The following is a 26,185-nucleotide window of genomic DNA, read 5'->3' as shown; positions in this document are numbered from 1 at the left end:
TGGAAGAAAATTTCCCCCGGTTTCAGTTTATGGGATACACACAGTTCAGTTTTGTCACATTTCAAGCATCACTGGGCTTTGTTTATCTCATGAGAGCGAAATTTGTTCAACAGGGGTTCTTAAGTCACTAGCTTATGACGACGAAACCTCTACTCAGGGAAAAAACGTATATCCTGGATATATTTCAAAATTTAATCCTGATCAGGTATATTTTGGTAAGTAAAAATTGTTACTTTCTTAAACTAGGTTATGCAAATTTAAACCGAATTAATTTATGTTCTACATTTTGTTCCCAAATTGATAGACCTTTTTTGATTGGATACCAAGAATAAGGGCTTACTTTATTGGTTTGACCAGGTTGGGGAAGCACCACCACAAATTAAAATCTTAGGGTACTACAATTTACAGTGTAGAAATGCGATTGGAATATACAAATAAAAACAAAATGAAAAAGGATGCTTAGGACAGCATCTTGCGGATCATGTAGTTGAGGATGCCGCCATTCTTGTAGTAGGTGATGTCCACCTCGGTGTCGAAGCGCAGAACGGTCTCAAAGATGGTTCCATCGGCCTGAAAAAGTATAGTTAAGTATTATACCAAGAACCAGTAGTACAAGAACCCATTTAATTACCTCCACTTGGATCTTCTGACCCGGTTTCAAATCGCTCTCCGGCAGGGAAATGTTGTACACCTCCCGACCAGTCAGGTTCAGAGTTTCGGCACTCTGGCCCGGCAGGAACTGCAGGGGAATAATGCCCATGCCCACCAGGTTGGAGCGATGGATGCGCTCGTAGGACTCCGCGATTACAGCCTTCACGCCCAGCAGGAAGGGACCCTTGGCAGCCCAATCCCTGGAGCTGCCGCTGCCGTAATCCTTGCCCACCACAAGGACCAAGGGAGTGCCCTCCTCGCGGTATCGCTCGGCGGCATCGAAGATGTCCAGCTCCTCCTGGCTGGGAATGTGCACGGTGCGTGGCCCAGTCTTCGAGACCAGCTTATTGACCAACCGAATGTTGGCAAAGGTGCCGCGCGACATGATGGCATCGTTGCCACGGCGTGATCCATACGAGTTGAAGTCACGTGGCGTGATGTTCCTCTCCGAAAGGAATCGAGCGGCTGGCGATGTCCTGGCAATTGATCCAGCCGGCGAGATGTGGTCCGTGGTCACGGAATCGCCCAGGAAGAGCAGACAACGCGCGTTCTGGATGCTCTGCAGCTTGGGCAGATCACGGGTCATGCCCTCGAAGAAGGGTGGACGCTTGATGTAGGTGGAATCAGCGCTCCAGGAGAAGAGCTTGCCCTCGGACACCTCCAGGGTCTGCCAGTCCTGGGAACCCAGTTCGATCTTGCCTTGAAGAGGAAAAGACTTTAAAAATCACTTATGACAAAGAGACAACCGAAATACTCACTGTACACCTCCTGGAACATGGCGGGGATCACATGCTTGTTTTCCACCTCCTGGATCTCCGATCGCGTTGGCCAGATGTCCTGCAGGAATACATTCTTGCCATTGGCATCCACGCCCAGAGGTTCCTTCTCGAAGTCAATGTCCACACGTCCTGCAATCGCGTATGCGATGACCAACAGAGGACTGGCCAGATAGTTGGCCCTGGTATTGGGATGGATGCGACCCTCGAAGTTACGGTTTCCGGACAAGACTCCAGCGCAGACGAGTCCATTCTTCTCGATGGTGTTCACCACATTCTCCTCGAGGGGACCAGAGTTGCCAATGCAAGTCATGCAGCCATAGCCCACAATGTCGAAGCCCAGCTTCTCCAGATAGGGAATCACTCCAGACTCCTTCAAGTAATAGGTTACCACCCCAGATCCGGGAGACAGCGAGGTCTTGATGTAGGGCAAGATGTTAAGGCCCTTCTCCACGGCCTTTTTGGCCAGGAGACCTGCACCCAGCATAACCGAGGGATTCGAGGTGTTTGTGCAGGATGTGATGGCCGCAATGACCACCGATCCATGTTGCAGCTTGTAGGTCTTGCCATCATCCCACTGGAAGTCAGCAGTGGCCGATTGAGCCTCCGGGGCAATAGCAAAGCCCTTGAAACCCACCTAAGATAAGGAAAAAATCCATGTTTCATTGATATAGTCATTTCATTAAAATCAAATTTAAAACTTACTGGGTTGGACAGGCAGGACTTGAAATCCTCTGGCATATCGGAGACAGAAACGCGATCATGGGGACGCTTGGGACCCGAAACCGAGGTAACCACGGTGGCCAGATCCAAGGTGATGCTCTGTAAATTGTGACTTATTAATAAGAGGAACAGTTGGATGATTTTTTTTGCCAACCTGAGTGAACTTGGGATCCTGGGCCTCGTCAGCATAGTTACGCAGTTGCTGAGTTGCCTTCAGATACTCCCGAATAATGTCGATCTTCTTCTCAGAGCGATCTTAAATAGGTAATATAATAATAGTAAAAGGTAATACAGGAAATTAAAAAATATTTATCTTACTTGTCTGCTTCATGTAACCAAGGGTATTCTCATCAATGGGGAAATATCCAACAGTAGCTCCATATTCGGGACACATGTTACTGATGGTGGCCCTATCGGCAATGCTGAGTTCAGCCACTCCAGGGCCATAGAACTCCACGAACTTGCCCACCACTCCCAACTGACGAAGGTGCTTGGTGATGGTCAAGACCAGATCGGTGGAGGTGACCAGTGGGCTAAGTTTTCCGACCAATTTGTAGCCAATAACCTCGGGCAACAGCATGGAAATGGACTGTCCCAACATCACAGCTTCCGCCTCGATTCCTCCAACTCCCCAACCAAGAACTCCCAGTCCATTGATCATCGTGGTGTGCGAATCAGTGCCCACAACACTGTCGGGATACAGGATCTTGGATCCATCGGTGGTGTCGTTTTCGAATACCACGCGGGCCAAGTACTCCAGATTCACCTGGTGGACAATTCCAGAGCCAGGTGGCACGATCAGCATGTTGTTGAAGGCCTTGGCTCCCCACTATTAAGGAAAAAGTAACATTGAGAAAGAGCTGGAGTAGATTAACTAAGGTAACCTACCTTCAGGAAGGTGAACCGCTCCTTGTTGCGCTCAAACTCTAAAGTCTGGTTCTTGGTCAGAGCATCGGGAGTACGGGCAAAGTCCACCTGGACCGAGTGATCGATGACCAAATCCGCAGGGCAGATAGGATTGATTTTCTCGGGATCGCCGCCCAGATCCAAGACAGCATCGCGCATAGCAGCAAAGTCCACCACGGCAGGCACTCCAGTGAAATCCTGAAATTATATTAATGTAAATGGGTGTTCTCTAAATAAAAGTTATGTAAGCTCACCTGCAGGATCACACGGGCTGGCTTGAAGGACACCTCCACATCGTTGGATCCCTGCTTGAGGGCTGGTGACCATCCAAGGATGCTCTGCACATCCTTCTCTAGGATATGGAAGTTGTCGCAGTTGCGCACCGCCGACTCCAAAAGCACTCGGATCGAGTAGGGCAGCTGATCTAAAAGTGGGAAATTTTAAGTGTTAATCAAAAAGTTGAGAGCTTCAATTATATCACAACTACAGTAGTACCTGTTCTGACACTTAAAAAAACCCAGACTATCTTTACTACTAAAAATAAAAATATAACTTTCTCATTATTTATGTAGTTTAAATCACTTGAAGTCAATGGAAATATATATCGACAAGGTTACTTTAAACTAAGATAAGAGCTCATTTTGGCAAATCACGATTTTGTTAACACATTTCAATTTCCTAGATTAAAGTTAAGCCGCTTTTTTAATAATTATATTTCGCATTTTAAGCTAGATGAACTTAATGACAGTCCTACTTCCAATGAAATAAGTGGTAATACTTAAAACAGCTGTCTTAAAGTCGAATTTTATTGGCACATCTGCACCAAAATATTGGAAATTTCAAAACACTTGTTTTAATTTTCTCAAAATACTTCAACTGTGAAAAAATCCCATTAACATTATAACTATAAACACTTTCCTTCTTAAGGAGTTTCTATAGTAAATGACATAGGGGTACCTGTTATCAGGCTACAATGATTGCGTTTGCCCACCACTCGATGCGACAGATAGGAGGTACTATGTAGTAGCCAATAAAAGAAAGCCCTCACCTCGGACCCCCGATTTTTTGACACGCGCACTCCAGTGAAAACATTCCATTGGTCTGGAGATATTTTGGAAGCATCGACCTATGACCCTAAGCAGCAGATTTGTGTAGTTTTATTTCGCTGATAAGTTGGCACATTGAGTACAGAAAAACTGGGAGGCATACGATTTGTTATCACCGGTAGACGAGCCCCATTATGAGGCAATCTCAGGGGTGATAACTTTCGCTTTCAGCGCAAAAAAAACTATAGAAAACCCCACTTAAAGCTATGGGAGCACCTCCCAATTGACACCGCCTGACTTGCAAATCAAGGTGTTCGCTGTGCGATTTTTTCTTTCATGGGATCAAACTCCAACTTCAACAGGTTCTTTTCGGGGGCTGGAATCCCAATTTAGCTATGCAAATTTAAACCCATATCCCAACACGTCGACAGACACGCCCACTTTTGGAGCCTTTTTAAGGCCTTATCCACTTACCATATTTGCTGTCGATGGAGGCGAGGTCAAAGTACTTGTAAGTTGTGCCGGCCTGCGAGAAAGTTTTCTCGAACTGAGCAAAGGGATTGGCACCTGTGATGATATTAAAGGGTTATATAAGCCTCAGGATTCGGTGGGATATAAAATATAGATGTCGAAGGAACTTAAACCCCGGACTGATCACCCACCTGACATCTTATTGGGGGACTTTACTGAACTTATTGCGGACGAGCAAAGCAAGAAACTGATTGGAGAAGCGAGTCGAATTGGAGCTGGCTAGTTTTTGGTATGTATCGATAGCCAGGGATGGTAGCTCATATCGCGGGTCCGAGTATTTTTAGCCCGCGTACTTTCAACTTTATAAAGACTATAATGGTATTTACTTTTTTAAGAACGAATCTCCCTAAATTTCTTTACATTTCTTGACTTGCTTTAATATTAAAAGCTAAATTAATTATGGCAGTAAATTAGAACCAATTATTTCAAACGCTAGTTATTAGTTCGTATGACTAGTCGACTACGCAATATTAATATACTTTTGTGTACGCGATATCAATATGTATTATACAAGTACTAAAGAGTTCTTATCACCTGCATTAAATATAATGTTTTTGCGCAGGTCCATTAATCAGGCTAATTTCGCCTGCCCTATATGGTAAAAATATTCTCAACTATTTATCCTCAATATAATTAAAAAAATGTACTACTTTTTGAAACCCTTTGATATATTTTTTTTATTTTATTATTATGCAAATGCTTTCAAAAAAAATTGAATTATAATTATAGAGAACTATTAGGCCAACATCTTTCGAACCATGTATTGAAGAATACCACCGTTCCGGTAATATGCGATGTCCACATCGGTATCAAAACGTAGAATAGTCTCAAAGACAGTTTCATCAGCCTGGAAATAAAAAAAGCAATTATTGGTACCTTTTAAGAAACGATTTCTTTTAGGGCATAGATATCTTACCTTAACCTTGATTTTCTGGCCCGGTTTCAAGTCGCTTTCCGGCAGAATAATGTTGTAAACCTCGCGACCATTTAGTTTCAATGTCTCAGGATTTTGACCAGGCAGGAACTGCAGGGGAATAATGCCCATGCCCACCAGGTTGGATCTATGGATGCGTTCGTAAGACTCCGCAATGATGGCTTTAATACCCAACAAGTACGGACCCTTGGCGGCCCAATCTCGAGAGCTGCCACTGCCGTAATCCTTGCCGGCCAAAAGAACCAGTGGAGTACCCTCCTCGCGATACCTTTGGGCAGCATCAAAGATGTCCAGCACCTCGTCGCTGGGAATGTGTAGGGTCTGCGGTCCAGTCTTTGAGATTAGCTTATTGACCAGACGAATGTTTCCGAAAGCCCCCCTGGCCATGACTCCATCGTGACCACGACGCGTGCCGTATGTGTTGAAATCTCGCGGTGTTACATTGTGATCGGAGAGGTAGCGGGCTGCTGGCGAGTTCCTGGCTATCGCTCCAGCCGGAGACATGTGATCCGTGGTGGTGAAGTCGCCCAGCATCAACAGACAGCGGGCGTTCTCGATGCCCTTCAGTTTGGGAACCTCACGGGTCATGCCGTCGAAGAAGGGAACCTGCTTTATGTAGGTGGACTCGGGATCCCAGGAAAATAGTTTTCCATCCGGTATCTGCAACGACTGCCACTCCGGAGTGCCCAGCTCGATCTTGCCTGGAAAAGTAAGTTTAATAAACATTAAACATTCACAATGTTAATTGAATGTACTAACTGTAGGTATCCTGATATATGGCAGGTAAGATGTATTTGCTTTCAACCGTCTGGATCTCCGATCTAGTTGGCCAAATATCGCGCAGGAACACGTTCTTTCCATTGGCATCTACGCCCAGAGGTTCCTTTTCGAAGTCAATATCTACACGACCAGCAATGGCGTATGCGATGACCAACAGAGGACTGGCCAGGTAGTTCGCCCGGGTGTTTGGATGAATGCGACCCTCGAAGTTTCGGTTTCCAGATAGAACACCTGCGCAAACCAGATTATTGTCCTCAATGGCATTCACAACCTTTTCGTGGAGAGGTCCAGAATTGCCAATGCATGTCATGCAGCCATAGCCCACGATGTTGAATCCCAGTTTTTCAAGATACGGAATGACACCAGATTGTTCCAGGTAATAGGATACCACTCCAGAACCAGGCGATAGGGAAGTCTTGATGTAGGGCAAGACATCGAGACCCTTTTCCACTGCCTTCTTGGCCAGGAGACCTGCGCCCAACATTACCGAGGGATTGGAAGTATTTGTGCAGGATGTAATGGCCGCCAGGACTACGGAACCATGTTGCAGTTTATAGGTGTTGCCATCTTCCCAATGCAATTCTCCCACATCGGCAAGTGCCTCTGGAGTAATTGCAAAGCCCTTAAATCCAACCTGTTGGAAACAAATACTATAGCACACAGATTCATTAAAAAGGATTTCTAATAGTAACAACTTACTGGACTAGATAGGCAAGACTTAAAATCTTTCGCCATATCTGAGACGGAAACGCGATCGTGGGGTCTCTTGGGTCCAGAAACTGAAGATACCACAGTAGAAAGGTCTAATGAGGCAATCTATTAATAGTCAAACGATAAGAAACAACATTAAGATAAGCTGAAGTTTTTTTTTAAACCTGTGTGAACTTGGGATCCTCTTCTTCGTTATCGAAGTTTCGGAACTGTCCTGTAGCCTTTAAATACTCCCGAATGATTGATATCTTCTTCTCCGAGCGGTCTTTAATTTGAAGATATGGTAATAAATAAATTATATAACAATATAAATGCTACTTACTGGACAACTTCAAGTAACTAAGGGTATTCTCATCCACGGGGAAGTAGCCAATGGTGGCTCCGTATTCGGGACACATGTTACTGATAGTGGCCCTATCGGCAATGCTGAGTTCCGACACCCCGGGACCGTAGAACTCCACGAACTTGCCCACCACTCCCAACTCCCGAAGGTGCTTGGTGATGGTCAGGACCAAATCGGTGGACGTTACCAGTGGGTTTAGTTTTCCCACCAGCTTATATCCAATAACCTCGGGCAACACCATGGAAATGGATTGTCCCAGCATCGTGGCTTCCGCCTCGATTCCTCCCACTCCCCAACCAAGAACTCCCAGTCCATTGATCATCGTGGTGTGGGAATCAGTGCCCACAACACTGTCGGGAAACAGGGTCTTCGATCCATCCTTGTTATCCAACTCGACGACAACATGGGCTAGGTACTCCAAGTTAATTTGATGGATAATACCAGAGCCAGGTGGAACACACAACATGTTATCGAAAGCTTTGGCAGCCCACTGAACAGGAAGATGGGTTATGAAATTACTAAATTGACATCATTAAAATAAAAACCTTCAAGAAAGTAAAACGCTCCTTGTTCCTCTGAAACTCCACAGCCAAGTTCTTGGCCATGGCATCAGCAGAACGATGAAATTCCACCGGCAAAGAGTGATCGATGACCATTACGGAGGGGCAGACCGGATTTACTTTCACAGGATCACCACCCAGTTTCAAGACAGCATCGCGCATGGCAGCAATGTCTACCATGGCAGGGACACCAGTGTAGTCCTAAAATATTTATATTTTTGAATATAATAAATATTTTAAATACATTAATAATTATACAATTTAGGAATCCCCCACTCACGTGAAATACTACGCGGACCGGCTTGAAGTACACCTCCACATCATTACATCCTTGCTTGATGTCTGGGGACCAATTCAAGATGCTCTGCACATCTTTTTCCAAAATATGGAAGTTATCACAATTGCGCACGGCCGACTCCAAGAGCACACGAATGGAATAGGGCAGGTGATCTATAGACAGAATTAAACGTTATTTCACCATAAATTATTTTCTGCAAGCATCAAAGTTCAGGAAACCCCGACTACTAATCAGTTCAAGTCCTATTGAAATATTCCACTACTTCAAATAAATTTATTCATATCTAAAGCTCCGACGTCACCTTTGTAACTGATAATGATAAGCGTGTCTCTTATCAAAAACTATGAATGGAGGATTCCATGATGGAAACCGACAAGCTAATTCAATTGTTTTACTTGATCATCGGGTGCATTTCAGATAAGAGACTATATATTTTTAGACCACTACGTACTGTTCTATGCCCATATGCTAACCACTTAAAAAAATTATTCAAATTTGTTTGATAGATTTTTCACAGCACCTAATATTAAGTAAAGAGGCCATTAAGTAACATTCTTATTTTAGTTGGGCTTATTTTTTTTAGAAGCTCTTAAGATTTTCTGCTTTGTTAAAATTGGAAACAAATGTTTCATATATCACAAAATGTTATTATTTTCATATGCGTAAGTTTTCTTTTTTTATTCTAAGATTTTCGTGGCCTAATATTTCAATGCCATTAATTTTCAAATAAAATTCAAATCTTTTCTTACTACTCTCAATCTTTCTAAAATAATCTCTATTTCAGTTCCATGTCTTTTTCTTATCATATTGAGGTAGGTCATGAAAAAAGTAGTACTTCTAAAATCAGACAAATCAATGCCATCAAATGTAATGATTAATTCAGCGTTGTTGTTATGATATGGGGTGACCTTCACACATTACATATGCTTTACATTTTGCTAATCTGGTTTCAGATTTGCTTGTATTTTATCCCATATCTTTAAAGATATATTCCGTAAACAAACTACTTACTGTATTTGTTGTCAATAGAAGCCAAATCGAAATATTTGTATAAGGTGCCCGCCTGAGTGAAAGACTTTTGGAACTTGGCAAATGGATTTGGCCCTGGAAAAATAATCACTTTTTTTAATTCTTTATAACATCTTGTTTTTTGGAAACTAACCGGCCATTTTAGACTCTGAACTGTTTTTAACTTTGCAGCGCAATGATTCCTACTCCGCTTAAGGAGTAACGACTTTCTGTTATAAACTTTATTTTTTACTCTGTTATATACGTTTTGTAGACATGGATCAGTGTGGCTCAGTTGAAAGCGCCAAGAAATAACACAGATCGTTTAGAATTTTTCATAACGCGCCTGTTTTAATTCGTAGACATTGTATAAATTATGGACTGCCTTCAAGATTTTTGTTTTTTGAATTAATACGTGCTGATATTCTAAAGATGATATCAGCTACGAACGTTCATAAAAAACGATAACATTTAAAAATAAATGTTTGCCCGCCAAACTGCGATTACTTAATCGATTGCATTTGCGATAAGCTGGCAATCGATATCTCGATCACCGGCATTTAAGCGAAAAAACACGCGTTCTTTGAATTTCTTAATAAATAATAAATTAAAATGAATTTACCTGGGAAAATGGACGTGGGAAAGGACAAGTTGCGCCAGATGAACTGCGAGTTCAATCCCTTGTCACGCTGCGATGGATCCGTGATGTACAGTCAAGGTATTCCCATGTTTTCAATTGGTATATGGCCAGAACCGGCTAGAACTGAGACTACCAACTTTCAGGTGCCACAGTGGTCATAGCTGCTGTTCTGGGTCCGATCGAGGTGAAGACCCAGAACCTCAGCATAGATGGCAGCTACCTGGAGTGCAATTACCGACCAAAGGCGGGACTTCCCCAGGTTAAGGAGCGGATTCGCGAGGCAGCCATTCGGGACGTCCTGGAACTGGCCCTGCTGGCCGAGGCGCATCCGCGATCGAAGATGTCCGTGCAGGTCCAAGAGCTGGAGGATCGTGGCAGCGTAGGATTATGAACTACTCGTTGTAATCCATATAATAATGAGAATTTTCCCGCCAGATTGATGCATGTGCCGTGAATTCCGCCTGCCTTGCTATGCTCGTTGGAGGCCTTCCACTGAAATACAGCTTTGCTGCCGTCCACTGCATCATTAACGAGCAGGGAGAGTATGTCCTGGATCCAGACCAAAGTGAGACACTCCATCAGCGTGCCAGCTTCACCTTCGCCTTTGATTCCGTTGAGGGAAACCTCCTGCTAGTGCAAACAAAAGGCGCCTTCAAAATAGCCCAGTTCAACGATATCGAATGCCTTTGCCGGGCGGCCAGTGCGGAGATCTTTCAGTTCTATCGCAACCAGGTGGCCAAATACCATGGCAGAAGCGAGGCGATAGCAGAGAAGGAGGAGGACGCATCCATGGAGACGTAGTACAACCCAAATAGCTAGTTACGATTAAAGTTCGTTTTATTGTATAAAGTGTCTGCTGTGAAAGTCGGTTATGCTGCTCAATTCGAGGGGTGTGCCCTTAAGCACCTGGGAGTTGGACTCCTCAACCCGGACCGCCACAAAGTCACCTACTCCAAAGTATCTGATGGCTCCCAGATCTCCGGCAACAGGCAGTTCCATGGCAGGAACAATCACCTTAATATTGGCATCGTTGCGGCCGAACCAATGAGCATCCGACCGCTTACTTTTGCCTTCGATGAGAATCAGCTGCTCCTGGCCTTCCATTTTCCGGTGTAGCTGCGTAGCACCCTCCCGGAAAGCCGCCACCATGCGCTGCAGTCGCTCATTCTTGACATTTACAGGTACATCATCCTTGTAGCGACGATGAGCTGTGGTCTTTTCCCGCATGCTGTAGGCAAACAAGTAGGCCACATTGTATTGCACTTGCTGTATAAGAGTCACTGTGTCCTGGAACTCTTCCTCCGTTTCGCCGCAAAAGCCACATATAAAGTCGCTGGACAGACCCACGTTGGGTAGGAATCGTCTGATGTGCTGCACAAGTTCCAGATATGCTTCTCTGCTATAACCCCGTCGCATCCTCTCCAGAACTTGCGTGTTGCCCGACTGCGCTGGCAAGTGCAGCTGCTTGCACACATTTGGGTGATCTCTAATGACCCTTAGTACTTCGTCGGAGAAATCCTTGGGATGAGGGGAGGTGAAACGGATGCGCATCTCGGGAACAGCTTGGGCCACGGCTCGGAGCAACTCCGCAAAGGGAGTGCCACCAGTTTTGGGCTTGTAAACAGTGCTGAATCCGGGCACTGGAGTGGCTTTTAGGGAATCCTCCCCCTCCTGACCACCCCTGTCTCTGTACGAGTTGACATTCTGACCCAGCAAGGTTACTTCCTTTACACCCTGCTCCTCCAAAGCTCTGACCTCCGATACAATGGACTCCAGTGGGCGGGAACGCTCGCGTCCGCGGGTGAAGGGCACTATGCAATAGGTACACATATTGTCGCATCCCCGCATAATGGACACAAAAGCCGTGGGAGACTCGGAGTTCAACCGCACGGGCATCACATCCGCGTAGGTTTCGTCCAGCGAGAGGAGCACATTTATTGCCGAGTTTCCATAGTGCCGGGAGATGGCCAGCAGACGGGGTAAATCCTTGTAGCTGTCCGGTCCGGCGATCACATCCACACACTGTTCCTGCTCCAGCAGCTTCTCCTTCAGCCGCTCTGCCATGCAACCAAGCAGGGTCAGCTGGAGAGGATGCCTGCGAGAGCTGCGCTTGTTTTTCATCGCTCGCAGGTGCTTCAGTCGGTTCCAGATCTTCTGCTCTGCTCCATCGCGCACTGCACAGGTGACTAGCATGACGACATCCGCATCTTCGGGTTCGTGGCATCTTAAATAACCATTTTCCTGCAGGATACTAAACACCACCTCAGTGTCATTGGTGTTCATCTGACATCCGTAGACTTCGAAGTGCACCTTTCTGCCATTTCCATTGAAATCAATGGAGTTAAGATACGGCACACTGGTGTCCACATGCTCCTCCTCATTTAGCTTCAGCCTGGAAGCAGGTTTGACTGCAAAGAAGTCTTGGAATCCCGGTCCTCGCTGAATCCTCTCCAGAAATGTGGCACGTGCTGCCGGCTCCGACTTAATTTCATCTCCTGCAGTGGCGGACACCGAGGAAGGACCGGAGGCAGCTCCATTCGAGGCAGTGGTTGATGCGCGCCGCACCTGGCGTATCAACGCCCGGTAGCTTGCTTTCATCGCAGCATTTATTATTTAAATGTTTTATTTTTAATTATGCAATGGGTGCCTTCTTTCCCGCCCATAATACCGAAACGCTTCAAGAAGTGGGCAGAAATCGCAGTCATTTTGGGCTTTCCGCTAGCTGGTCACACTTATTCAAAGCAAACGCCATCTAGTGGGCGGTAGCGGTGACAGCCAGTTACAACTGCGAGTTCTGAATTATTCCGCTAGTCTTAGTTGAATCCAAATTAATTGGTACCGTTCAGAAGAACAACATGACTCCTGATCACTGATGTAATTCTAACGATAGTTCTGCTGAACAACACTTATTAATAGATTCTCTATTTGAACAAGTCCCAATAAAAACCTTATCAACTCCAAGCTAAGATACAATAAAGATACCTTCTAGGAACACTCGACACTGCTGTTTTTCCATTTCCTGTGTTCGATTCGCCAATAGCGACGTACAGAGATGTCTTATCGCATAGGATGACGATTACTGTAATCTGTCGTAACCGGTGACCAGACCTATGAGCAGAAGACTAAAAAGATTGCACCCATCAGACCTTTGGATACCTGGACGAAGCACGCTCAAATAAAATTAATTTGTTTGTTCATTAAAAAAAATTAAATAATCTATTTACTTCGGAAAAATGGAGGTAAAACAATTTTTTGACTGTGAGAGCTTCTGCAAGACTCACACTGTGTGCCGTCTTAAAAGGAGTTCCATGTAAGTGCGTAATTGAAGACAATTCTTCTCGGCATGACCATTACGAACAGACAGCTCCTAGCCACCCGTTCGACATTGACGAAAGTAAATCTTGATTTTAAATCAAATCCATCTTAGCCACGCACTTAAAATTCCTCACCTTATCACAAGTTTTAATCAATATTTTTGAACTATTTTTTTATTTTGTCCCTTGGATGAAAACATACAAATGTGTGAAATAAATTTCTTGGCATCGTTATCGATACTTTAAGAAAGACAACGAAATGATGAAGAGAATTATTATCTAATGGAAAAGAACCAAGATATTGTACTATTATAGGTAATAAAAACACCACTACTTTTGGTCACGCTAAGATACAACAAAGTTATCTCTAAAGCACGCTCGACACTGCTGAACTTGAAATTGCATCGGTTTTAATATTTGAAACGAGTTCGGAGTTCGCTAACAATAAGAAAAAGAAGTCCGTAAGGACAACACTGCGGAACAAAGCTGTAAATATAAAAACGATGGTTGATATATACATTTAAGAAATTAATAATTTTCATTCACTTGAGCTCGAATTTCTACAAATAAACGCGTAAAATAAGTCTCAAATTCTCGAAGAACGAAATTCTGTCCTAATAAAAATAATATCATTAAGAAAAAAATAAAGCAAAGCAAGCGAAAGAACATAAGAAGGAAGCGGAACGGTTTGTTAAAAAATGCCGTGAAAATATTTCTATAACATAAAAAAATAATTATTAATCGTAATTAATGCAGATTTGATTGTTTGAAAAAATGATATAAATATAAAAGTTATGGTTAAGTATTTTTAGGCAACTATTTTACGTGCAGGCGGATTGTAACCACCAGCCGAATGATTGGAGAGCGGAAGGTTCCTGTGTAAAAAGTTCGATAGTTAAAACTGCACCGCGCCGGAAAAAAAAGTAAATTTCTTGGCATCGTTATCGATACTTTAAGAAAGACAACGAAATGATGAAGAGAATTATTATCTAATGGAAAAGAACCAAGATATTGTACTATTATAGGTAATAAAAACATCACTACTTTTGGTCACGCTAGGATACAACAAAGTTAGCTCTAAAGCACGCTCGACACTGCTGAACTTGAAATTGCATCGGTTTTAATATTTGAAACGAGTTCGCAGTTCGTTAACAAGATGAAAAAGAAGTCCGTAGGACACCTCAGTTTTTCAACTTCTTTTTTATTTTGTCCGTTGGATAAAAACATAAAAATGTGTGAAAAATAAATTTCTTGGCATCGTTATCGATACTTTAAGAAAGACGAAGAAATGATGAAGAGAATTATTATCTAATGGAAAAGAACCAAGATATTGTACTATTATAGGTAATAAAAACACCACTACTTTTGGTCACGCTAAGATACAACAAAGTTAGCTCTAAAGCACGCTCGACACTGCTGAACTTGAAATGGCATCGGTTGTAATATTTGAAACGAGTTCGCAGTTCGCTAACAATAAGAAAAAGAAGTCCGTAAGGACAACACTGCGGAACAAAGCTGTAAATATAAAAACGATGGTTGATATATACATTTAAGAAATTAATAATTTTCATTCACTTGAGCTCGAATTTCTACAAATAAACGCGTAAAATAAGTCTCAAATTCTCGAAGAACGAAATTCTGTCCTAATAAAAATAATATCATTAAGAAAAAAATAAAATAAAGCAAGCGAAAGAACCTAAGAAGGAAGCGGAACGGTTTGTTAAAAAATGCCGTGAAAATATTTCTATAACAGAACCATGTAAAACGGCGCCGTTTTTAATTAGGAACACAATTTATATAATTACATATTTTATTCCATCCGCACAACCTGCCACTCTACCGTCTTCAGGTAGAGTGAACGATTCCAAGCGAGATTGTTTCGTAATTGGGAATCGATAGGTTATGGCTTATCGTTATCAGTATAATAATAAAAAGTATGACTGTATTTCTATTTCATGAAAAATGGTACTTGACGAACTTTATACTAAAAAGGATCTGGCAGCAATTGCATGTAAATATTCGTTGTTGCAATTTTAAGAGACATAAACATACATACTTAATTATTCTTCGTAAATTCCTCATAGAATTCTTAAATAATTTAATTAAAATAATTGATTATTAATAATGTACCCTAAAATACAAAGCATAATTAATTAGGTCTTAGGATTATTCGTACAAAACTGGGCTTGCATCTGGCTTCCTTTCCAGATAAACACTCAAAGCGGAATGTTTAGCCGCACATTTGAGGACAGGCTGGCCAAAGTCGGCTCAGCCGTAAGAAATTAGCTCGGTCTCATTATGAGCTTATCGTGGTCGGGTTAATAATGCACAGGTGAAGACAATGCAATTGCAGGGACAACAAATGCAGCACCTCCGTCTGCTCCTGATTCCAATGCCATACCTGTGCCGACAGTTTGTGGCTTTGTGGGTCAATAACTGAATAATTGTGTGGGCCATAAATAGAGCCAAATTCGTCGGTAGATAATTCTAGCCGCATTGAATTACTTCAGGGTATACACATGTAATTAGTCCAATATGGTCACATTTTTTCAATGCTTTAATACCAAATAAGAACTAAATGGTTTTGATTATAAGAAAATATAAATTTGGAGGACCGTAATTCGTAACTTCAACTATTTCTTTATTCAACTTTTTAAGTGTGTTTAAATTCCAAAGCAAATACTTTGATTTCATTATAACTCTTTAGTTCAACTATATATGCTGAATGGTTGCCTGGTTGGGAGATTGGAGGGAAAATCGGGAGTGGGAGGAGCTAAGCACACATATTTTGTAAACACTTACAAGCAGAAATATTTTAATGAAAATGAAATGAAAATTCCACTTTCGGCCAAAAGAATTTCGTAATTACAGCGAAAAAATTCGGTAATTAAATTCATGAAGTTTCTGGCTCGAAGGCAGCGAGTCCGGACTCCGGAGGGAGCCACTTGGGTGGTTCCACCGTTCCCTGGTTCACCCCGACTCCCTAAAACTCGCATCCTTGTAAGTGGACCTGCCGGCTGAAGGCCTTCTGCTTTCCGCGTTCTGTTGGTTAAGCATTTTCTTGTATTTTGTCGGCACTTTTCCGCTAAAGTTATTTTCCCATGAGTTTTCCCTCTAGTCCGCTGCTATAAATCTTACAGCTCGGTCCTGGGGATGGAGTTGTGTGCTCCAGAAAGGCAAAACTACGAACATATATAGAGAAAGAAGGATTCTTACTGGGCTGCGCATACGCCGAGCAGCTTAAGCTCAGAAATAGTTGGGCAGAACTTATATCTCAAGGAAACTGTCAATAAATAATAAATAATTCAATTGTACTAATGCTTTCTATATTTAGTGGTAGCAATTAATCCGACAATTCGATTTGGAAACACGCCCTTGGCAGTTGACAATTTGTGAGGGCTTTTAAATAGGATGTAGTAAATTGCATGTGTTCGAAATAATTGGGTAAATAAATTTGTTTTTATAGAAAAAGAAGGGAACTTAAACAGAGAGGGCTATATAACCTTTGTTAGTTACCTATATATTTACTCTTAATGTTTAATATACTTTATTTTCTTTTTCAAGGCTACTAATCTAATCTAAAATCATATATATACTAAACTTAACTTTGGATCTTTTCGGATTTACAGTTCACTTGTCTGCAAACCCCTTTCAACCTCATGCTAATACAAATTCGAATGTGTGCCCCAATCCCCCTGAGCCTCAGCGCCGTGAAACCTTCGTCAACCTGGCCCCCTGGTACCATCCCCACCAGAAACCCACCGTAACCCACCGTAGACCCATCGAACCCACCAACGACACTTTGAGGCCCCATAACGCGGGCACACGCATAATGATCCGTTGAATGGCTCAATGCGTGGCTCCGCTCCACATCCTCCTCCAGCCGGAAAAGTTTACTTACAGCTTACGGATTTCTATTTTTCGGAAAACCATTTTCCCACCCACTGGGCCACAACCCTTGGGGGCGCATTTCCCCTTGCAAGGGGGGGCGCGGTGTTAACGGCTCTGCGGAGAGTAATTTTCCCCACGCAGAGACAAAAAATATATATAAAAAAAGAGAGACAAAGAAAGGCAAGCCAATGTTAATAGAAAATGGTTCGTTGTCGTCGTCTTGGTTGTCGTTAAATTGAAATTGTCGCGGAAATAAAAATTTGCATATTTCAGCATTGATTTCCCCATTTTCCCCCAGGGATCCCTGTCGTATGCGCAACGCTGTAGTGCACTCAATAAATTGTGTAGTCTTGAACTTATTCTAACATTGATTTAATCCGACTTTAGTTGGTGTTCCAAAAATTAAAATGAAGTCGTTTTAATTTTATAAAAATTCTACTCCTATTCCTTTAACTGTTAAATCACAATATATATTGAGACCTAATGTATACAAAAATTTGTGAGTGTTTATTACTCTTTATATTTATAATGATTTAAGGAAAGAATTACTATTTTTAAGGCCCTTCTCCATAGCATGCACCATATTTGTGTGCACTCAATAAATTTACTTAAGCTGCAAAAATTGCGCAAATTAATTTCGGGCAAGTGCATAAACTAAACAAAATCCAATGACCAAACAGTGAAAGGGGAGGCCTTGGATGGGCTGTGTGTCCTGTGTTTCTCATTACTGACTGCCAGTTCCAGTTGCTGTCCCTAGTAAATCCTGACGCTGTCACAATAAAATCCACTCAAGCTAAACATACGTCAGCAGTGACGAGAGCCTTGGTCCTGGCCCCGACTTTTGGTCCAGCTTTCGTTCTGAGTTCGAGTCCGAGTCCGAGTCCTGGCCAAGTCGCACAAATTTATGCCCCAGAAAAAAAGGCAATCTCCTCCTCTTTGGCGCTGGCAGTGACTCCGAGGCGCAGGATATAATACCAAACTGCTCATTGATTTATTTACGAGCTCCTCTGATGGCCAGCTGCCCATGGGCCAAGGGGCGTGGTCGGTGACCAGATGCAGCAAGTGCTGCAAGCCAGGGATACAGGGATTAGTATGGAAAAATTTCAAAAAATATATTTCAACTTTTTTCTAAAATTTAAGAAACTTGGCTGAATGAAAATATATTTGAAAAATTCTATTTGATGCATTGCACAAAATTGATTAAATATTATTCTCAACTATTTTGTTATTCCTTAAAATTGACCGTGTGCAACCAAATCTTATTTAGAATATCAATTAAAAGTTGTGATACTTTGTGTTTAAATATTATTTTTTATGTTTGTAAACTGATATAGTAAAATCTTTATAAATTTTCATAAGAAACATTTCCAAAGAAATGTAGGGCTATTCATAACAAGAGAAGTTCTGAGTTCTAATAACCTTTTGAACCTTTTTTTCTTCCAAAACTCTATCTTTGCATCCCTGCCTCACAAATTGCACTTTGCATTTCCCCTCACTTTCCATCGTCTTTGCCCTGTGACTGTGACTTACATAAAGTGTCCTCGACTTGGCCGAGTCGAGTCATTTAGGCGCAGGTCGTAGATCTTCCAAAGCAATGGCTTTTGACACCCAATGTGGCCCTCATCCTGATGGTCCTGATGCTCCTGATGCTGCTGCGCTTAAATATTTACGCCGCCAGACCAGCGATGGCTTTAAGGATCTCGATTTTGGAGACTGGATACTGGATACTGGATACTGGGTCCTTTGGCTGCCTGCGGTGTTTGTTGGTAATTTTCATTGTCACGTGGCGGTAATTACCGGTGTTGCAGACACAAACACAGATGCAGACACGCGGGCACACACAGACACTGAGTCAGTCATGGCCGTGGCTTTGAACTGCACACAACCCACACTCGAAAAAAATATGGTATATTCTATAATATATTAAATGGAGATCGCAAGCTTGTTCATAAATTAAAAAATATACAATAAATCTGATTTTTCCATAGTTCTTGAACTACTTCTTTTACAAATGTTAGTCTTGCCTAAGAAATTATTGGATTGTAAAAGGATCATGAACGTTAAATTTAAATAAATTCAAGAGGATAAGATATTATACATCAAAAACGGTTTATGTAAATGATTTTTTTATAAGAACTTTTTTAATAAGAAAGGTTTTCATAAAATATTTTTATTTTAGGGTAATAATAAATTACCTATTAAGGAAATAATGTCACCTTAAAAAGACAAAAATATCTTATTGATACTTTGATTTTTATTTACAAAGTAATTTTTTATTTGTTAATTTTTATTCTCAGTGCATCAGGACTCTCGTTTCTCGCTGTACATTTACGTCTGTTGATTTGTCTGTTTATCTGCGAGTGTGTGTGTGTGTGTGTGGGCTATATCCTGTGGCGTCGCGACGCGCTTTACAATTTCAATTCATTGAATTTTAACAGCGCCTGCAGCGTCCTTGCGCCTGGGAGCCCAGTTAACCGAAAGTTTGTAAAACGTTATGTGCAACATTTGCAGGACGAAGGACATTTGGGCAGCCAGGGGATATACTGGCGGCTATAGTCCTGATCCCAGGCGAGGTCCATTGTCAATGGCTTCGTGCAGGTCGCCCGCCGATATTAAAACGTGTTTTATCACCCGCCGCCATTTCGCGGCCGGGTATTCATTCCAATTGCGGCCAGATTGCACTTTTCAAGTGCGTGTTAATGCACTGCGTGTGTGCGGGGGAGTTGGAGGGGAATGAGGGGCGGTATGGGTTGAGGGGACTTAGAGGGTTCAAGGGGCTCCATGGGGTTGCAGGCGGACCTTAAAGCTGACTCAGCCCCAAAACGATGGCCATTCAAATTAGAGGAACGAGCTGGCGAATGTCACAGCAGCAATCTAAACAAAAAACACTAGTGAAACCGAGCGAAAGGGGTTGATGCCTGAAGGCAAAAACAAGTATTTTGAAAAGCGGGACAGGCAGGGGGAACTACACAAAGAAAAACATATGTTTTACATGTATAAAGGACTATATTAAGTATAGCTTAACTAAAAAGAGAGTGGCCCTTTATCTAAGAGTTTTAAATTGTGCCTTAAATAACAAGAATGTTTCCAAATCTTTAATATTGGTGCCTAAAAGTATGTGTAAACTTATTATTAAATTGTTTTAACTAGTGGTTCGAAGTAACCTACTAATTGAAATTATTTAGAAACCTGTATAAGCAATAAAATATGGTAAAATAAATTTATGAATACATATTTTAAGTTTACCTCAATATACAAAATGAAAAAAGCCTTTACGACATCAAATTAGGAGGTTTAAGAGAATCCAAATGATTTTGAAAAAACTATTTTGAAATCTTAAAAGTATTTTAAGAATTTTTGTCAGATCCTTAATCCATTGATCCACTTTAATTAAAGTTTAAAATGTTCCTCCTAACATTTAACATCCTATTAAAACATTCTAGCAATTTCAAGAAGAACATATCTTTCTATGTTTTTTTAAAATTTTTTTTCGTTGTATTAATTCAGGAAACTATAAAGAATTGTATTTAAAACGTTAGTCATAAGTATTTTCCCCAGTGCAGAAGGTGTAGGAGAGTGTGTGTGTTTGGCGGGTATCCTAGCAGCAGCTGTTGTTTGTCCTTTGCCGCCATTTTGTGCGTGTGTGAGTGGCATCGGCATCCCTTTCACTCCGGAGTCGAGTTTGTTACATTTTCGTTTTGCAATTTCATTAAATTCCAACATCCGCCATAAATCTTCCACTCTTCAGCACGGCTTCTGTGCTTTGAAGCGATAAAGGTATGTCTGCTTGTTTGTCCTTGTATCCGTGGGTGAGTGTGTGTGTTGGTGTGGGTGGGGGGATCCCATTCACACACACACTCTCATATACAGAGAGAGCGTAACGTAACCCAAAATGGCCGTTGAAGTGGTTGAAAGCGATTACGCTGACTGCCAAAGGTTGACGGTCCTCCGAGTGTGTGTGTGTGTGGGTGTGTTTAAATGTTGTATGAATGAGCTTTTTGGGGACACTTCCAGGACTCGGACCCTCGAGCGGTTAGAGTTATGTGGGGTCTTTGCAGCAGGACTTTAAGCTGCCCAACATAAACTTGCCTCAGTTACACCCAGATGCTCTATTAATGTGTCCCAGGTCCCCAAACCCCCCTCCCACTCCTTGGCAAAACTTTTCTCCCGACATTGACAAGTCATTGAGCAACTTTATGGGAGTTGTTGAAATGTATCCCGTCCGGAAAACATAACTTAACAACAGATTAAAAGGGCATAAAGCGTGTTCCAGTTCTGGTTTGGCTCATTTTTATCATAGCACACATTTTTGGGCAGTCGTTCGTAATACCCGCATTCTCACACGATTTCCGCTGATTCTACTTTCCAATTTCATTGTCAGTTCATCGACATTCCTTCGGCAAAGTATGCTAAATATTATGACAACCTCTGGCACCCAGTGAGCATCATCCCCCAACCACTTTCATTTCCATTCCCCTTCAACACTTTTGTCCTTTTAGCAGAGAAGTCGGGGTAAAAAAAGGCTGGAAACTGAAGACCCAGCTGGTCGGGTTCGTCTGGCGCTTATTAAACTGAAATCCCCGTCTCAAGCGCCTGCCATTGCTGCTGCAGTTAACAATTTTTGCAAACCACCAAGCAAATTATTATTGTTTTTCTTTCCCAAACGGCTCTGGGCGAGCTTAGTGTTTTGAGGGGCAAGAAAAATTCTCAACGACTGTTAAAGTTCTCTAGAAATGGTGGAACATTTTTTTGGTTCCGTTTTTATTCGATTATTTTTTATATTTTTATATTATCTAATCAGTTCTATAGAAAAGGATCTCAGCTTTAACACATTATTAATTTGATTTTATAAAAATAAAATATTTTGTGCGCCAAATAAAATCTTAAACATTTACAGTTTGAAAATCATGTACAAAATATCTTTGTACAAGATTTTATATATCTAGGGCGAGTTTGAACGAAATGTTTTAATAAAATGTGAAATATAAAAACATCTCATTTGAATGGTATCGCATTTCAGAAGGTTAAGGTAGAATTTCAATATTATCAGGGTATATCTCTAAGTCAAGAAACAAATTTGTATTATCATATCAGACAAAATTTTTTATAATCACAGCGGATTTTACTTAATACGCCTCTGAGTAGTTGTTAAAAGAAAATCATTGCAAATTTTCTTTCTACTCAAAAAAACAATATTTTTAATATAATATCAGATTTTTTTCACACAACATTTTTGAAATACGTCTCTGAGTTATTTGTCGAACCAAAGGCATAGTAAATGGGAATTGTAGTTGAATATTAAAAGGACCAAATGAATTATTTTGAGAGCATACATTATCCGATCTCTCAGACTGGTTATATAAATTTATATATAAATATATTTTTTAAATTTTCTCCACTTGCTAGCGCAGTTGGTTGACAATTCCGTAAGCCAACAAAGCGCGGACTCTTTGTCTCCGGTTGTTACTCCGGCTCCATTCCGGCTCCACTGCCTGCTCCTTTCCAGCTCCACTCCGCCTTCAGTCGCAGCCACAGCCTGTGCCTCCTTGTCCTTTTTCCAGCTCCCATCCTGCCCCTCATCCTCCTCATCTTTTTTGCAGCTCTGGTGCTTCGCGCGTGGCGATATAATTGAATGTCTCAGGTGTTTTGTCAGACATTGCTTAAGCCTTTGCTGGGGATTTTCTACGGGTGTCCTTTTGCCGGGGCACCCAATTCCCCGGATTGTCCTTTTAAAGGTCCTTAAAGTGTTGCATGACTACAACTAGCACAACAATGGAATGGGTGCTGGCTCTGTGTGACATTCAAATCCGCGTCGTTTCATTCCATGCCCACGCCAACCTACATTCACCTGCCCGGCCTAATTAAAACATTCATCTTCATTTTCACCTTTTGCCTAATTAATTCACACAAAAATCAACTAAATTAATATGAAAACCAAGCCAAGAAGCTGACAAGCTGCTGACCACCCCTCCTCGATTTTGCCGCTGCCCCTGCTTTTCGGACGCTAACGAGAATTAATGGTTTGCAGTGTGGCACACAATTACGACAGGGAAAATCTTAGGTAAGCAGCGGCGAAATTGTCACCAGGCTCAGGACTCAGGACTCAGCCCGAAAAGAGGGGGGGAAAAAATAAACGAGAAATAGAAGGAAATACAGCTCCACATAATTGGCTTTGTGCGGGGTGCTGTGTCAAAAACTGCTCAATTTACGCGCCGTGAAATTAATTTATGCCCAATGCAATAACCTCGGCAACGTCAATAAAATACATTAGGGCCAGGAGTCCTTAGCCGGGGATTGGTTTCGCAATTTTGGCAGGGGCGGGGAAGGTGGCTGAAGGGGGGTAACAGGTCTGGGACAGACGGTTGCCTAATTGCGCTTTGTCAATTTGAAATTAAAATTGCCCGCCATACACAAGCACCCACACGCATATAAATAAACAGAGAAAAATATTTCATAAACTCAGACCGTTAAAAAAGTTTCTCTCTTTTAAAAGCTGTTTCAGAACTATAGTATTAAAATAAAAACCCTTTTAACTCAGCTATTATACTGATATTCTAGAAGAATGTAGAAATACTAGAAAATACTAGAAACTGTCAGTCCTCAAGAATAGTTAAATACAGTAACCTTTTTTTTAATAATTTGCTTATAAATTTAACGACATTTTGACATTGGAATTTAATGGAATAGGAAAGTCAAGTAACTTATTTACAAAACTTATAGGAAGAAAGGCATATTTTCAGTATGTTTTTAGTACTTTTAGTATTTAGTCTATTTTAGGATTTTATAAAAAGTATAGTATTCCTAGAAAAATTAATTGCTTCCAGTTATAATAACATACCTACACTAATATTCTTTAAATATAACTAATTTATATCCCCCTTGGAAGGCCACCTTTTTATTTGCAGTGTTAGCCTCACAAACACACACGTAGCATAAGAAATGCGCCTTGCAAAAAATTTCCATAATTTAGCGATCTAAATGCAAGTGGCGCAATTGAAGCGTAATTAGACCCTGCCAGTCAGTCACCCCGCATCCTTAGATCCTTACACCATCACATCCTTACACCAATACCAATACGGGCACACGTGGAGGAACTGGCGCTAATTGGTTTCTGGTCAGCACGGAGGATGCAGCGGTCCCTGTTTTTCCAGCTTTCAGCGGACGCCAATTAAAAACGTGCTCACATTATGCTTTATTGACTTCCCCCACCACATCCCCACCCGGGAAAAACACTCCCCCATTAGGGCATTCTTGCAGATATCTTCAATACCCAAAGGACTCGCTACCTGAAATGGTTGGAAAACGAGAAAAAAAAAGAAAAATAAGGGCAGGAGCAGGACTCTCTGGTGGGCGTGCCTTTTAGCAATAATAACGTCCTCCGTTGGCCATAAAACAAATCATGCAAGTTTATGGTCACCTTACCTACATTGTCCACTGCGAAACTTTATCTTTCTATATGCGGCATTATTGCCACAGATTAGACACGGGATTTAGTGGAATGCCCACATCCAGCAGGTGGAGATGTACGCATATGTGCGTATCTACATATAGGGCCTGCCATTTTTTCGATAGCCACCAGAACGAATTAAATATGACCATTTGTATAATAGCCGAGAGTCGAGAGCTCGAACTGAAACAGGAACCCCGATATCAAATACAATTATGGCCGGGGGAATGGGCCAAATGGTAGAGCCTATGGACACAAATTCGAATGCAAAATGCATGACGTTTCCTGTTTAATTCTCAGCCGGGTAAGTGCTCTGGCTTAACTTGGGATCTGTGGGATGGCAGTAGGGGAGACAGCCAGGATCCGGGGGATTGTGGGGGCTCTGGTCCCACATTTGGTTGGGGTTTGTATGCTCCCCGAAATATAGATAGTCCCATCAAGTCTGCAGCCTCTGGGCCTCTTTTTCACACAATTAAGTGAACTCTTGATGGGATATGGTAAGGGAAATTTTTATACAATGTTTATTATATTGTTTATGCACTGTAGCATTAAATGTTGTAATATTAAAAGTGTATCTTTAATTTAAATAATAAAATAAATAAAATTAATTGAATAAAAGTAAATATACCAAAATATTAGTTTTAGTATATTTTTAAACAATATATTTTGTAAGGTCACATTCAGACATGTTTTTTCAATGTCATATATTTTTAACCATACCAGCCCAACCAAAAATATTGTACAAATATTTTGCTTCGAATTAAAAATGTATTTAAGGACTCTCTTCTTTTAGCTCCTTTTCCATACAAGACAACTGTCTCCGTAGATTCTAATTTGATGAAGTTATTTGCAGACCCAAAGCCATAAATAACAATTTTTTAAAGAAAAGGAAAGGCGACAAGGGCAAAGTGAGTTTTGGGGGGGGGAAAAGAAAGAAGGCCAGCGAGCAAATGTAAATTAGAAGCCAACTGTGACTGTCTAGATAAGAATGTACTTGCGTATATACGTATCTGAAGTTGGTAGGGGTGTTGGAGGAAGTGGGTGATGATGCTGGGTTGGGTAGGAACCCGGACCATCCTACAAGCCTTACTGCGAAATGCGGTTCGTGCTCGACTGCGGCTCGTGGGGCACCAGTGTGCGGCATTTTATTTCGCATTAAGAGATTAAGATCAAAATTAAAATTTAAATTACCCCGCGACACGCTGCGAGTCTTCTGCGCTGTGTGGGTGTTGTCAACGTTTGTTTCTTTGTTCCTTCGCTCGGCTTCCTGCCTTTTGGCCCCATTTTGATTACCTTAAATTGCTGGAAGAGCTCGGGGATTCATGCTCGACATTCTGCTAAGCAGCTGAATCTAGCAAATCTTCGGCGAATATTTAAAAATGGTGAGCGTAATTAATTTGTGTGAAAACCTGGCAGGGGCAATGAGACTGGCTGCTGATTGACAGACAACTTAATTGGGTTTCTCGGAAATATTCCGGCGAAAGTTGCAATTAGCAAGCTCGAACTTCATAGCACTGGATATTTTATAAGAAAACTCCACCCGCAATCCAAGTGCAACTTCAGATGCACTGGAAGAAAAAAGGGATTATTAATTATTACGGTTATGAAAAAAGTATGTTAAAATTT

General features: G+C 41.6%; 4 protein-coding genes across 4 annotated transcripts; 1 reads left to right on the top strand and 3 right to left on the bottom strand.

Moving 5' to 3' along the window:
- Positions 1-415: 415 nt before the first annotated feature.
- Positions 416-4,903, bottom strand: LOC108020562 (cytoplasmic aconitate hydratase). Its single transcript, XM_036817138.3, has 10 exons — positions 4,765-4,903; positions 4,577-4,669; positions 3,311-3,480; positions 3,039-3,254; positions 2,469-2,979; positions 2,305-2,405; positions 2,133-2,249; positions 1,410-2,064; positions 632-1,350; positions 416-570 (listed from the first exon to the last, which is right to left on the bottom strand). Exons 1-10 carry the CDS (start codon positions 4,769-4,771, stop codon positions 460-462), a joined length of 2,700 nt encoding a protein of 899 aa, XP_036673033.3. The 5' UTR covers positions 4,772-4,903; the 3' UTR covers positions 416-459.
- A 392-nt stretch (positions 4,904-5,295) lies between these two features.
- Irp-1B (Iron regulatory protein 1B) lies at positions 5,296-9,539 on the bottom strand. Its single transcript, XM_036817194.3, has 10 exons — positions 9,422-9,539; positions 9,271-9,363; positions 8,242-8,411; positions 7,947-8,162; positions 7,381-7,891; positions 7,223-7,323; positions 7,047-7,163; positions 6,327-6,981; positions 5,550-6,268; positions 5,296-5,480 (listed from the first exon to the last, which is right to left on the bottom strand). The coding sequence occupies exons 1-10, from the start codon at positions 9,426-9,428 to the stop codon at positions 5,370-5,372; spliced, it is 2,700 nt and encodes an 899-aa protein (XP_036673089.3). The 5' UTR covers positions 9,429-9,539; the 3' UTR covers positions 5,296-5,369.
- A 263-nt stretch (positions 9,540-9,802) lies between these two features.
- On the top strand, positions 9,803-10,771 carry Rrp46 (exosome complex component Rrp46). Its single transcript, XM_036817176.3, has 3 exons — positions 9,803-9,985; positions 10,051-10,286; positions 10,343-10,771. The coding sequence occupies exons 1-3, from the start codon at positions 9,880-9,882 to the stop codon at positions 10,706-10,708; spliced, it is 708 nt and encodes a 235-aa protein (XP_036673071.3). The 5' UTR covers positions 9,803-9,879; the 3' UTR covers positions 10,709-10,771.
- LOC108020552 (CDK5RAP1-like protein) lies at positions 10,727-12,584 on the bottom strand. The gene has a single exon (XM_036817175.3). The coding sequence runs from the start codon at positions 12,503-12,505 to the stop codon at positions 10,745-10,747; it is 1,761 nt and encodes a 586-aa protein (XP_036673070.3). The 5' UTR covers positions 12,506-12,584; the 3' UTR covers positions 10,727-10,744.
- Positions 12,585-26,185: the final 13,601 nt, after the last annotated feature.

The sequence above is a fragment of the Drosophila suzukii genome, chromosome 3 (genome assembly GCF_043229965.1).
Source record: "Drosophila suzukii chromosome 3, CBGP_Dsuzu_IsoJpt1.0, whole genome shotgun sequence".
Lineage (NCBI taxonomy): Eukaryota > Metazoa > Arthropoda > Insecta > Diptera > Drosophilidae > Drosophila > Drosophila suzukii.
The sequence above is the reverse complement of the archived record's forward strand: the minus strand, read 5'-3'. Positions and strand labels throughout refer to the sequence as shown.